Source organism: Triturus cristatus, chromosome 3_1 (assembly GCF_964204655.1).
Source record: "Triturus cristatus chromosome 3_1, aTriCri1.1, whole genome shotgun sequence".
NCBI classification, from domain to species: domain Eukaryota; kingdom Metazoa; phylum Chordata; class Amphibia; order Caudata; family Salamandridae; genus Triturus; species Triturus cristatus.
The window spans coordinates 44,660,140-44,673,842 of NC_140583.1; the positions used below are offsets into that span (position 1 = coordinate 44,660,140).

The window sequence follows — 13,703 nt, forward strand, 5'->3', positions numbered from 1 at the left end:
ACCTTGCAGTAGTGAACACACAAAATGGCCGGTGTTCACTACCAGAACATGTTACCTGCACTAGTACATGCTCTACCTTCTCCATACACTGCACCCTGCCCAGGGGGGTACCTTGGGCCTTCCATAGGGATGACTGACGTGTATGAAAAGGGAAGGGTTAGGCCCGGCCAGTGTGGACACTGGCCAGGGGGACATGGCAGTCCGGGGACTGCAGGCAGGCCTGCGGCGGCAGGCCTGAGACACTGTTTTAGGGCTACACAGGTGGGTGGCGTAATCAGCGCTGCAGACCCACTAGTAGCATCTGTCATCACCAGCCCTGGCACACACAGTGCACTTTACTAGGGACTTCATGGTGATACAGATATGCCAATCAGGTATATCCAATCAATACGATATTTTACACAGGGAGCACTTACACTCTGGCACTGATTAGCAGTGGCAGAGTGTCCAAAGCATCTAAACCAGCAAAACGGAATCCAGCACAGCATCGAAAATCCATGTAGCAGAGGCAAAGGATAGGGGAAAAACCCACGCCAAGGATGTCAGGTCTAACACACTCTATGCCCGCATCACAGAGAAACAGTTGAAGAAACTACAGAACGTCCAAAACGCCACAGCCAGACTAGTACTCGACATACCCCACGCAGCCTTATCACGCAATACCTCCGACAACTCCACTGGCTCTCAGTCAACAAGAGAATCACTTCAAGCTCTTCACTCACGCCTACAAAGCTCTACACGATGAAGGACCAACATACCTGAACGACTGCCACGCATTCCACGTACCCGCCAGACAACTCTGATCCTTCTAACTCGCTCTCCTCTCCATCCCCAGGATCCACGAAACCAGAACCTGAGGAATGTTGTTCTCCTACCTCGCTGCCAAAACCTGGCACACCCTGCCCCTCCACCTCAGGCTATCACGTTAGTGACCCAATTCAGGAAGCACCTCGAGAACTGGCTCTTCGAATTATCTTCCACCCAGTCCAACCAGCAGCCCCCCTTCCCCAGTGCCTTGAGACCCTCACGGGTGAGTAGCTGCGCGATACAATACCCTGATTGATTGATTGTTTCTTTCTTCTTGTCACTCCCTCTATGTCTCTGTGTCTCTTTCCCATCTTCCTGTCTCTGTATTTATCTTTCGCCTCATTCTTCCTCACGCTCTCTTGCTCACTTGCTCTCTTCTCTCTCTCGCTCTTTTCTACTAGCTTCTGTTTCTCTCTGTTTGTAGTCTCCAGTTTTCTTTATTCTCTCTTTTAAGGCTTGGTTTTTCTTGGCTCTAATCTAGAGACGTGGATGCTGTCTCGGTCTGGAGCTGCCTGTCCCCTGCTCTGATGACCACCCTTGAGTCCTCTCTTTGAAGAGATACCCCTTGGCGAGCTCTGGGCCTCTCCTTGGCGATCCCTGATTCACTGCTGCTTATGCTCATGTGGTTTTACTTTTCCTAATTGTGTGTCACACTTTCTCCCTGTGTGACACACATTTCACAGAACCTATTTAAGAGTTATGTGATTGTCAGAATTGTAGATCAGACACTTGATTTAGCTAAGAATTTGAAATGGTTTATTGTGAATGGAAACAATAATAATTTTCTAGAATTTGTCATGCCATCAAACAGCATCATCGCGTCATCTTCCGTTTTGAAAATCTGGTAAAATGTGGCGGCTCCTCTGCTAAGGCGAAGGAGCATCGTCCCACTACTCGAAAGGAAAACAAAAATGATAACAACGTATCGTTATTGTCATCTTAGTTTTCAATGGCTCTCGGGCGGGGCTGGCCAGAGCAGGGAGATGGGCGGTTTGCACTTCTTAAGTGTCCAGGACTGCTTGACAGTCTGCACACTTTGCATCTTCTCCACCTGCTGCATCACACAGCCGTGTGAGGAACATGCAAAGGCTCCCTGTCCCGATCCACGGTGCTCATCTTGTATCTTCTCTGCTTTTCTACTCCACTCTTCTCTTGTCTCTCTCCTTTCCTCTCCCTTTTCTCTCTCGTCCCCTCTTGTGTCTTCCTTGCTTTCCTTACCACTTCTGCCCTTGCATACTCCCCTCTTTCCTCTCCTGTTTTTTTTTTCGTAGTCTTTTCCTCTCACCCACAGTTCTCTTCTCTTCCTCCACTCTTTCTTATTACTTCTCTAGCCCTTCCCTCCCTTATCCCCTCACCTTCTCTTCACCTGCTCCCCTCCTTTCTTACTCTGTTCTTCTGAGCCTTTCCTCCCCTTATTCTTCATCAGTACAGACGACTGCTCTCAGTCACTCACCATTCTGTGCCTTTATGATTGTCCTAAGAATGTCCTGGGCCTCCTTGCAGTCTTCTGGGATAGACTTGAGGGCTTGTAGGACCTGCCCCAGCACCCTGGAATCTAGGGAGAAAGTGACATGTAACAAGTGTTGTAAACTTGATGTGAGAACACGTTAGAGAATGTGGCACCCTTACATCAACTCAGGGCTCATAGTGACCGTAATGTGTTCACAAAGGCACCAGAATCACACATAGATTCTAAGAAGTGAATCCACATCCATACAGCCTCACTCTTCACTGACACAAGTAGTTACTCCTTCACGTCAACCGCACCTTATTGCTTGACTGCTGTTAAAGCTCTGTGGAGCACAGGACTGCGTTTGTGGGCCAATGTGAACTAAATCTGGCACTGTAATTACAATAGACTCAATGTCTAGAAAGCCTTTTGAAAAGTGCTGGTAATGTTCACACATATGGCTGGTGGCTCTCTTGAGAAGTTATGTAACTGTCTGTTAAAAAGGCCCAGAATGCTTGACTAGATGTGTTGGTACTGTGCAGAAGCCCTGATGAGAAACCACATTATGAAGGATTGAGAATGTCCATTTAACAATTCAGAAGACATGATGAGAAATGTTCATACTGGCCATGTAAAGATATTGAAGCTCAAGAGTGTTGGACAAGTTCACCTCACCCGAAGCCCTGATGTAAAATGTTGGAAGTGTCCACTTAACACTATAGATGCCTCCTTCTGAAGCATTGGTACTGCCCACTTACAGTTACAGGAAGCTCTTATGCAAAGTTGCTACTGTCCACTGAAGGGTATAGAAGGCCTGATCAGATGTGTTGGTTCTGCCCATTTCAGGAACCTAACTGAAAACTGTTTGGTACTTTCCTTTTAAGTGTACAGAAGGTCTAATGCAATATGTCTGTAATTTTCACTTAAAAGTATTAAAGCCTTCATATAAAATATTTCTACTGCCCAGTTAAAGGTACAAAAGCCCCAATGAGAATTGTTGGTACTGTTTCCTTAAAAAGATAGAGCCCAGCTGAGAAGCCCTGATAAGAGGTGCTTCATCACGTATTATTGTAGACATGGTTCCTGGTAATGTGCTTTCTGATGGATGGTTCGGCTCCTACGGATTCCTTAAACAAACCTCCAGGAGGCAGACTGGATCCTGAAAGTTAGAGGAGGAAAACTTGCCCGAGGTAGACTCTGTAGAGTGGCCCTGAAGAGGAAGATGAAGAAGAGCTCTTGGATCTCTCATGCTTCATATGATGGCTAAAGGCAGACTTCTTGAATGGGTGTGACAATGTTCCTGACCCCTAGACCTCCACGCGGACCTCAACTTAGATTTCCCGATAGATGCCTCCAGAACTTCGCCTCACTTTCCAATATAGCCTTTGAATGCATAGGCGCAGTCAACTCACACGACTTCAATAAACATAGTGATCCACCCACAGGTATATGTGTATGTCAGAATTTCCCCGAAATAGGTGTGGATCCCCACAATGGTGGAGAGTACACACTAGTTGTTAAAATACCCCTCACACACCAAAAGGGCCCTTGGTGTCATGCTTCATCATAGGGGTCTTCCCGCCCCTCTACGGGACGGGGCGTGCTACGACCTACGTATACGTGGGAGCACTGTTGTTATGAGACAACTATGTGTATTGTAGGGGTGTGAGAGGAAGGGTCTGGGGTGAATGGAGAAAGTGAGATAAAAAATACCTGGCTCGTCGGTCTAAAAGACTTTAATATACCTATGAGCTGGTATTAATAAAAGGTGGGGGGAGGAGGTGTGTGTGCCTCAATGAGCTGTGCCTCCTATGTCTGCCGACATGTTTCGAAGCTCCTCAGGCTTCTTCTTCAGGACCATAAGGATCCCTCCCTAAACTCACAGTGGCGTGTAATAACGTGAAAACTTAATAATGAAAAGAACTTTGCGTGTAAAGGAAAACTCTTCCTGAAAGTGTTAAGTATATGTTGCCTCAATGGGTCTTTACGGCCAATATACCTGGAAAGAAACACATAAAGGGGAAAAAGACATATATCCTCTGCTAGATGTACAATCCATCGTGAGCATTCACTGACCTGAAAAAAATTGATAGAACTAGTCTGCTTTTATCATTAATCAGCTTGTGTGACGTGTCTCAGTGCGACGTATGGCAAACAAAAGTACACTGACAAAGAACAAAACACACATAAAACATAAAGCACACACTCTAGAAAATAGAACAACACACCAATAATTGTTCATGTCCAATATCTATATGCTGGCCATTGCTTGGTGGTAGGGCAACAAAGGTAAACATACTTGATTTCTGTAAATTATAAAGCGTCATGAGTCTGATGGGCTATCTATAAAAAGAAAAAAGTAAAAGTACATCCCACAAGGGTTGGTCACAGATGGTAACAAAGTCCTCCTGAATGAGAAGTTTTCCTATTTCGGCTGTGCCGTACTTACGACTCCCGGGATCACTGCCCTCCTGAATACAACCTCACCGTGTGGCTCCGTAGGACAAATGAGTCCAGGGTGGAGGTCGGTTTAAATACCGGATTCGACCGGTATTGTTAAATGGTGCTGGCGCGAAACAAATTAGTGGAGCATGCAGGTGAGGTTCCGCTAGCTCCGCTGTGAGTGATCCGGAACCGGAAGTGTCCGGGTCCGCGTAGGTAAACAAACATACAGACGTAACCCACTACGAAAAAGCCGTAATCATCTGTACGGCGCTTCGAAGTAGGAAGGGAAATCAATCTGATTGTGACACAAACGGCTGTTAATACTGCTGTCATAAGCCAAAACCCGGGAATGTTCCGGTTTTTAGTAATGTGCGATCGAGGAGTCTAATGTGAAAAAAAGACTAATTCAGATTGGCAAAACACGCAGAGGAGAGTATCCTGGGGAGGAAGCAGAAGTCTAATTTACATCAATATTCATGAGTTCATTCATTACGTGGTCCAGCCCATAAGGGGAGGAGAAAGGCGTTCAGAAGCGCCAAAACCATGTAATAATCTTCGTATATTTCTCCATGTCTAGACACACGTATGGGATAGAAAGGCACGATGTTGGCCGTTTCTTCATATTCAGGGAAGGACAAAGAATAACTTGCTCACAATTATGTGGGGGTGCTAGTGTTTCCAGGATGTGCCGAAATAAATTCAAAAGGTTAGTCTTTCTCAGGTGATAGGTACATATATTCCCTAAATTATCATCTGGTGATGATTCAACCCAGGAGGAATCATTTTTGGACACATGAACTCAAAAACTCATTAACCACACAAGAGGTCATACATTCAACATATTTGGCAGGCTGAATGAGGTTCTCAATTCTATGGGATTGCTCGTGTTCCCAAGATGTGCAAAAACGTGCTTGCGTGGGTAGTTATTCACTGGTGACTGGTATATACATACCCTCAGGTTTAGTCTGTGGATAGTTCAACACTGGAGGCATAAATTGGAACATATGAACCCATATTCTCACTATCCACACAGGAGGTCAGCCATCCATGCAGCATAGATGACAAGCTGAATGAAGTAGTATTGTTCCAGCTATTCAAGTGTATTCCTTATTCATCGGTGGAACTGGTTCCATGGGATCTCATCGTTAAGTCCCTGGATGTGTGTTCCCAGACGGAACACCCAACATTGTTCCTTCACAAAAAGGCCGTTTTCTCCTTCCAGTCGCTCTATCACTGTCTATTGCAGGTTTCCACTCCGTGTGTTGTGGTTAGGTAATGGTTGGACATCTTTGTTGTGCTTCTCCTACATCTGATGTTACTTCTGTGTTCCCCAATACGTATTTTCACAGGTCTAGTAGTCATACCTACGTATTCCAATCCACAGGGGCAGGTGATTAGGTATACTACATTCTTGCTGTTGTAATTGGTGAAGCTCCTCTGGTCCCATTCATTGCCATTTCTGAACTTGATATGTGTACTCCTGTTTGTAAGATGGCATGTACTGCAATTCCCGCATGGGTTATGTCCCTGTACAGGGGGTAGTGTCCTTTCAGGTATACTCCTCGGTATTAGCCTTGGTCTTGTCCGTACGAGCATATCTTTCAAATTTGTACCCCTCCTGTGCGCGAACATCGGTTTCGCGAAGTTGAAATTGCAGCTGTTCAAGAGGCACCAGTGTTTGTTCACTATTTTTGTGATCTGGTTGGAGTGAGTGTTGTATGTGGTAACACATATGGGCTTTTCTTCAGTTAGTGTTTCCACTCTGTCTTCCAATAGGGCTTCCCTATTGTTATACCTTGCCCTCTTCATTGCTTTGTCAACTATTTTTTCAGGGTAGTTGCGTTGAATTAATTTACTACGTAAATCAGTGGCCTGTTGCCTGAAATCTCGTAGTTCGGTACAGTTCCTCCGAAGGCGGAGGAATTGTCCGTAGGGTAGATTCTCTCTCAGGTGTCGAGGGTGAAAGCTGTTAAATAGTAGAAGACAGTTTTTGGCCGTAACCTTCAAATGTGTAGTTGTCTTCAGTGTACCTTCCTCAGGGTAGATGTTAAGATCCAGGAACACCAAGTTCTCACATGATATTGTGTGTGTGAATTTGAGAAATGCATTCTGTTGGTTGAGCCATGCTAAGAAGGATTCAGCTGAGTCACTATCACCTTCCCATATCACGAGAACATCATCGATGTATCTCTTCCAAACCTTGATGTGATGAAGGAAAGGGTTGATGTTATTCAAAATGTTGTTTGCCTCCAGGTGATGGACATAAAGGCCTGCCAAACTTGGAGCAAATGTACTTCCCATGCTGGTACCGTGTCTTTGCTCATAAAAAGTATTGGCGTACATAAAGAATTTCTTGGTAAGTGCCAATGATACGATACAAAAGGGGGTGGTGATGGACGGAGTATCAGAACCAATCAAACACTCACACCCAGTCAACAGATCTGGGTTTTATCCATCACCGTTCTTTAGCCCACTCTGCCACCCCAGTTCAGACATGGCCATATGCACATCAGTCTGACCCTGTGCCTCATGGGAACAGTCCAGCCCGAACTGCCAAGCCATGCCTTCCCTGGACCGGAAACAAGCTTCCTAGGACCGGTTTCTGGCATTTCAGCCATCTTCAGCCAGGCTTGCTTGAATCCAGTGGCAAAGTGAGCAAGGGACTCACGTCTGAGCATACCCTGCCAACTTATGGCGAATAAAGCGATACAAAAGGGGGTGGTGATGGACGGAGTATCAGAACCAATCAAACACTCACACCCAGTCAACAGATCTGGGTTTTATCCATCACCGTTCTTTAGCCCACTCTGCCACCCCAGTTCAGACATGGCCATATGCAAATCAGTCTGACCCTGTGCCTTATGGGAACAGTCCAGCCCGAACTGCCAAGCCATGCCTTCCCTGGACCGGAAACAAGCAAGTGCCAATGATATACATTCTAACACTACACTACGGGGTGTCTGATAGTCCCAACTCATAGTGAATAGGACTTCCTCACTGATGGCCATGGTCTCATCATGAGGGAGACTGGTGTACAGACTCTCCACATCGAGTCCCATGAGGAGATTCTTTGTGGGGTCAAACTCGATATCCTTCAGTAGTTGCAACACTGCCTTGGTATCGCGCAAATAGGTACTGGTCGCCTACACCAAAGGACGAAGGAATGCGTCCGCAAATTTGGATAAAGGTTCCAAGATAGAATTTATCCCGGAAACTATTGGTCGTCCTGGGGGATGATCAAGGTTTTTATGGATCTTAGGTATGGTGTAAAAATAGAGGATCCTCGGACATTTATTGATAAGGAATTCAGCCTCTTTTTTAGAGACCCAGTTGTGTGCCACTGCCTCTTCCACCATTGATGTAATTCTCACCCTAATGGATTCTGTGGGGTCATCACACAGAGTGCCATAGTTCCTACGGTCTTCTAGGAGATTTCTGCATTCGTTGTCATAATTTTCTTCTGTTTGAAGTACAATGGCTCCTCCCTAATCCGCAGGTTTAATTACGATATCTTGGTTCATAGACAGTTGGTGTATTGCCTCTTTCTCTTCCCTTGATGTGTTCTGGAAGGTTGCACTATTATGTGCTGAAAAACCCTGGATTTCTCCCATCACTGCCTTCTCAAAGGCCAGGAGTTCACCAGGGAGTGAAGAATCAGGAGGGACGAAGGTGGACTTGTTGCGTAACCCTGTGTCATTATTATCCATCTCTATGGGTTGGTCTTTGAAGAATGCCTTCAATTTCAATTTTCGAATAAATTCGGTCATTTCTGTGGAGGCTTTGAACTTACCAAAATGATTCGTAGGTACGAAACCCAGTCCTTTTTCTAGGACCCTATTCTGAGTTGATGTTAATGTCAGGTTGGTTAGGTTCACCACCAAACTCACTTCCGGCTGGTTGATGGGAGTGATGGCGTGCTGCTGGTCATGCTCCTGGTTGACACTCGAGGGGTTTTGACTTCCGGTGTGGACCAATGAACGTTGTAGGCCCCTCTGTTCCGGCCCCTTCGTGGTCCCTGGCGTGCCCCTAAAAAAGGCGGTGGGGGTTGGTAACTATAGTCATATTCCTGTGGGGGTGGTATCCAATGAGGGAAAGATCCCCCCATCGGTGGTGGACCGTACATATAGGGGGGGTACGGAGGTGGTCTTTGATAGCCATTCCAATCCCTCCCTCTTGGGTAAAAAGGTCGCTGACTCTTGTTGTCCCTTACCCTATTGTAACGTCTGCCACTTCCCCTACTCGAATTTGAGTTATCAGAACCGGTATCTGAGGCATCTCCGTCAGAGTTATAGTCCTGATTCTTCGCAACATAGTCATCTCTCGTATAAGGATATACACGTTCATGACTGAAGCGTGCAGTATCCTTCTTCAACTTATTGTATTTGCTCTGTTTCAGAGTCATCTCAAATTCAGTAATCTCTTGATTTAGTTCCTCTAGCCGTTTCTTGAGGATATTGGGAGAAATATAGGCCTTTAGTCGTACTTCCAAATTCTGAATATCAATCTTGAGTTCTTGTGTGAGTCTTGTGGCTGTTTTTCTCCTCCCCTTATGGGCTGGACCACGTAATGAATGAACTCATGAATATTGATGTAAATTAGATTTCTGCTTCCTCCCCAGGATACACTCCTCTGCGTGTTTTGCCAATCTGAATTAGTCTTTTTTTCACATTAGACGCCCCGATCGCACATTACTAAAAACCGGAACATTCCCGGGTTTTGGCTTATGACAGCAGTATTAACAGCCGTTTGTGTCACAATCAGATTGATTTCCCTTCCTACTTCGAAGCGCCATACAGATGATTACGGCTTGTTCGTAGTGGGTTACTTCTGTATGTTTGTTTACCTACGCGGACCCGGACACTTCCGGTTCCGGATCACTCACAGCGGAGCTAGCGGAACCTCACCTGCATGCTCCACTAATTTGTTTCGCGCCAGCACCATTTAACAATACCGGTCGAATCCGGTATTTAAACCGACCTCCACCCTGGACTCATTTGTCCTACGGAGTCACACGGTGAGGTTGTATTCAGGAGGGCAGTGATCCCGGGAGTCGTAAGTACGGCACAGCCGAAATAGGAAAACTTCCCATTCAGGAGGACTTTGTTGCCATCTGTGACCAACCCTTGTGGGATGTACTTTTACTTTTTTCTTTTTATAGATAGCCTATCAGGCACTTCAACCACCCGTGCATCAGGCTCATGACGCTTTATAATTTACAGAAATCAAGTATGTTTACCTTTGTTGCCCTACCACCAAGCAATGGCCAGCATATAGATATTGGACATGAACAATTATTGGTGTGTTGTTCTATTTTCTACAGTGTGTGCTTTATGTTTTATGTGTGTTTTGTTCTTTGTCAGTGTACTTTTGTTTGCCATACGTCGCACTGAGACACGTCACACAAGCTGATTAATGATAAAAGCAGACTAGTTCTATCACTTTTTTTCAGGTCACTGAATGCTCACGATGGATTGTACATCTAGCAGAGGATATATGACTTTATTTCCTCTTTATGTGTTTCTTTCCAGGTATATTGGCCATAAAGACCCATTGAGGCAACATATACTTAACACTTTCAGTAACAGTTTTCCTTTACACGCAAAGTTCTTTTCATTATTAATTTTTCACGTTATTACATGCCACTGTGAGTTTAGGGAGGGATCCTTATGGTCCTGAAGAAGAAGCCTAGGGAGCTTCGAAACATGTCGGCAGACATAGGAGGCACAGCTCATTGAGGAACACACACCTCCTCCCCCCACCTTTTATTAATACCAGCTCATAGGTATATTAAAGTCTTTTAGACCGACGAGCCAGGTATTTTTTATCTCACTTTCTCCATTCACCCCAGACCCTTCCTCTCACACCCCTACAATACACATAGTTGTCTCATAACAAAAGTGCTCACGCGCACGCATACGTAGGTCGTAGCACGCCCCGTCCCGTAGAGGGGCAGGAAGACGCCTATGATGAAGCCTGACACCAAGGGCCCTTTTGGTGTGTGAGGGGTATTTTAACAACTAGTGTGTACTCTCCACCATTGTGGGGATCCACACCTTTTCCGGGGAAATTCTGACATACACATATACCTGTGGGTGGATCACTATGTTTATTGATTGAATCTTGGGAGGACGTATCCACCTCCACCACTCAGGTTGAGTGGGACCTCTCTACTCCCCCCTTTTGTTTTCCTCAACTCACACGACTTGCCAGCATCTGATTGACCCAAACCCCAAAGCACTCCATCTGCATGTCAGTGGCTTCCCACAAATCCTGCAATGCTTAAATTCTTACACCACAGAGGAGGACATACTCCCAAAAGTCCCAATTTCCAATGAAAAACAGTGAATCAAAAACAAAATAACATATCAGCACCCAAGGATGGTGTCAATGTCAGGGACCACGTGGTTCCACTCAATAACATTGTATAGCACCACCTGGTGATGATGAGTGACTTTGCAGATCCAGTCTGTCACCTGGAGAGGGTTCACGTAAGGAGTCTGCAGGATCACCAACCATTTGTATATGTTTTGGGATTTCGGGCGGCACACGAGAATCCTTGCTCTCCACTACATTAGGGTGGAAGAAGGTTTGGCGGTAATGCCCAAGGCGAGGAGGGCTGTTGGGTCTGATCATGTTGTACTTGTTTTGTGAGGGTTCAGGGTGTTTCCAATGTCTATGGGTCTGATTCTCATGTATGCATTGCCGAAGGGGTCCCAATGGGTGGTGGCAATGCAAAAGGTGGGCTGTGAGGAGATGCAAGTGCTTAATGATGCATGGCTTTCTGCGTAACAAAGCTGCTCACGTGGAATGTTCGGGGTATAGCAGCATTAGAGAAACGCAGGCAGGGGTTTGCATATCTGAAGTGCTATAAGGTGGCGATCATGCTTGCAGGAAACGCATGTGTGGGAAGAATTACTGTCATGTATACGGCGGAGGTGGAGAGCACAGCTCTATGCTATCTATTCGGGCTTTTGCACATGGGCTCTCATATGGGTAGCTCCAGCGGTTCTGTTTCAGCACCTATATCATGTGGCAGACCCCGAGGGAAGGTATGTTATTCTACATGGTAAGCTGGTGGGAAAGGAAATATGCATCCTTAATGCATGTGCCCCTAATATTGACTGCCCTAACTTCTTCCTGGCTATACTGGAGCAACAATAATCATGGCAGGTCACATTAACTACATGCCGGATGGGGTATAACACAGTGAACCCCCGGGCACATACTGAACATCGAATAACAAGGGCACTGAGGGACATCTAGCAAGGCACGATGTGTTATGTCTCGAGGGATCGCGACCCTACCAAGACGTTGTTTTCATGCCATACCCCAGCGGCCAGCACTTACAGCCAGTTTGATTATTGTTTCCTTTCATCCGAGCTTTCTCCTGAAGTGGAGGGATACCTTATCTCCCCAGGTACCTCTCTGACCATTCACCTGTTTTTCTGTGTTTTTGGAGAGCCCGCGAATGACCTGCAATACCCTTATGGTGTCTTAGGGCGGAGGCGTTGTCGGACCACCCCTTTGCAGCTACGGTTTAGGATAACTTGTCTTGCTACTTCGAGAAGGAATGGGGGTCTTCTTCATGCCAGGCACTTGAGTGGGAGGCCATGAAGGTCATCCTTCGAAAGGTCTGTATAAAAACAATGTATTGCGTAAGCCGACCGTTGGAACAAGATATACGACTGCAGGAACAAAAGCTGGGCAAATTAAAGGCGGAGCTTCCTACAGCCCCCCATGTTATGGGGGAGTGATGCGCTGCCTGAGAAGCTTTACTGGAGAACTAGCAGCAACTAGAAAAATTCACATATATTGTGTATCAGCAACGCTTGCCTATGGAAGGTGATAAAACAAGGGTTCTGCTTGCCTGACTTGTGAAACGCGAGTCACCTGTGATGCCTATACTGCACAGTCAAAGCAACAGCGGGGAAATAGTGTATAACGAGCAGGCGATCCTTGAGGGCATGGCTACGCATCTGGCCATGGTGTATGGGAAACAAATTTTCCCCCCACAGGAAGTTGTCAGGGACTTCCTATCTTCTATGGCACTGCCAAGGTTGGAACCAGAGTCAGAGGCTGCGCTGGGGACCTGATGACTAGGGAGTACCTGTTAACAGACATACAGTGTCTCAAACTGGCAAAGAGCCCTGGAAGTGATAGTCTCCCGGCAGAGTTTTACCAAGGGTCTGTTCCTCTTAGAGGTCTATCATTAGGCATTGAAAGTTCAGTCCTTACTGGCCTCCATGCAGGAAACAGTGGTGGCTATCATACCAAAACCTGGTAGAGACCCCTTGCTGCCTTGTTCTTATAGACTGATCTCTCTTTAGAATCTGGATGTGAAAATCCTGAGTGGAATTCTGGCAGCCCGACTCCTTCCGCATATGCCTAACTTTATATACAAAGATCAGGCCGGATTCATCCAGAGAAGCAGCACCACTCATAATTTACGGCACTTAGCGCATGTCTGGCATGCTCCATGCCTCATGGAAGATGATTATGCCCTGGCACTCCGCGACATAGAGCAAGGCTTTGATGCTCTGGAATTGTTGTGTATCTGGTTGGTTATGCAGCAGATTGGGGTGGGCTCGGTTTCCTCAAATGAGTTCAACTGCTCGGGCTGAGGGAATAGTCTCTAAATCATTTGCACTAGGCTGTGGCACCCGCCAGGGTTTCTCTTTATCAACGCTGCTGTAGAATCTCTGGTCACTGCCTTGTGGGAAGATTTGGGTATATGGGGGATAACTTTCGTTGAGACTAAGCATGTGGTCTCCATGTATGCCGACAATACCCTGGTGTACATTCGCCAACCGGCACAATGGATGTCTATCCTTCTGACTGTGCTGTGAAGGTTCAAGGAAGTCTTGGGTCTTCATTTAAACCGAGGGAAATCTAAACTAATCCCATTGGGGAGATTCGCATTGGGTCTGAAGGAAGCAATGCCTATAGCGTGGCTCCCTTGGGATAATGAGGGAACTAAGAATCTGTGGATGTGACTGGCGAC

At 46.2% G+C, this 13,703-nt stretch overlaps 1 protein-coding gene across 1 annotated transcript in view; it reads right to left on the minus strand.

The window, feature by feature from the left end:
* LOC146859663 (astacin-like metalloendopeptidase) overlaps nucleotides 1-13,703 on the minus strand; it is a 139,011-nt gene that overhangs the window by 115,407 nt on the left and 9,901 nt on the right. The window contains exon 3 of the mRNA XM_085646725.1: nucleotides 2,261-2,362. Coding sequence (XP_085502851.1) covers nucleotides 2,261-2,362 — 102 coding nt within the window. The remainder of the gene's footprint in view (nucleotides 1-2,260; nucleotides 2,363-13,703) is intronic.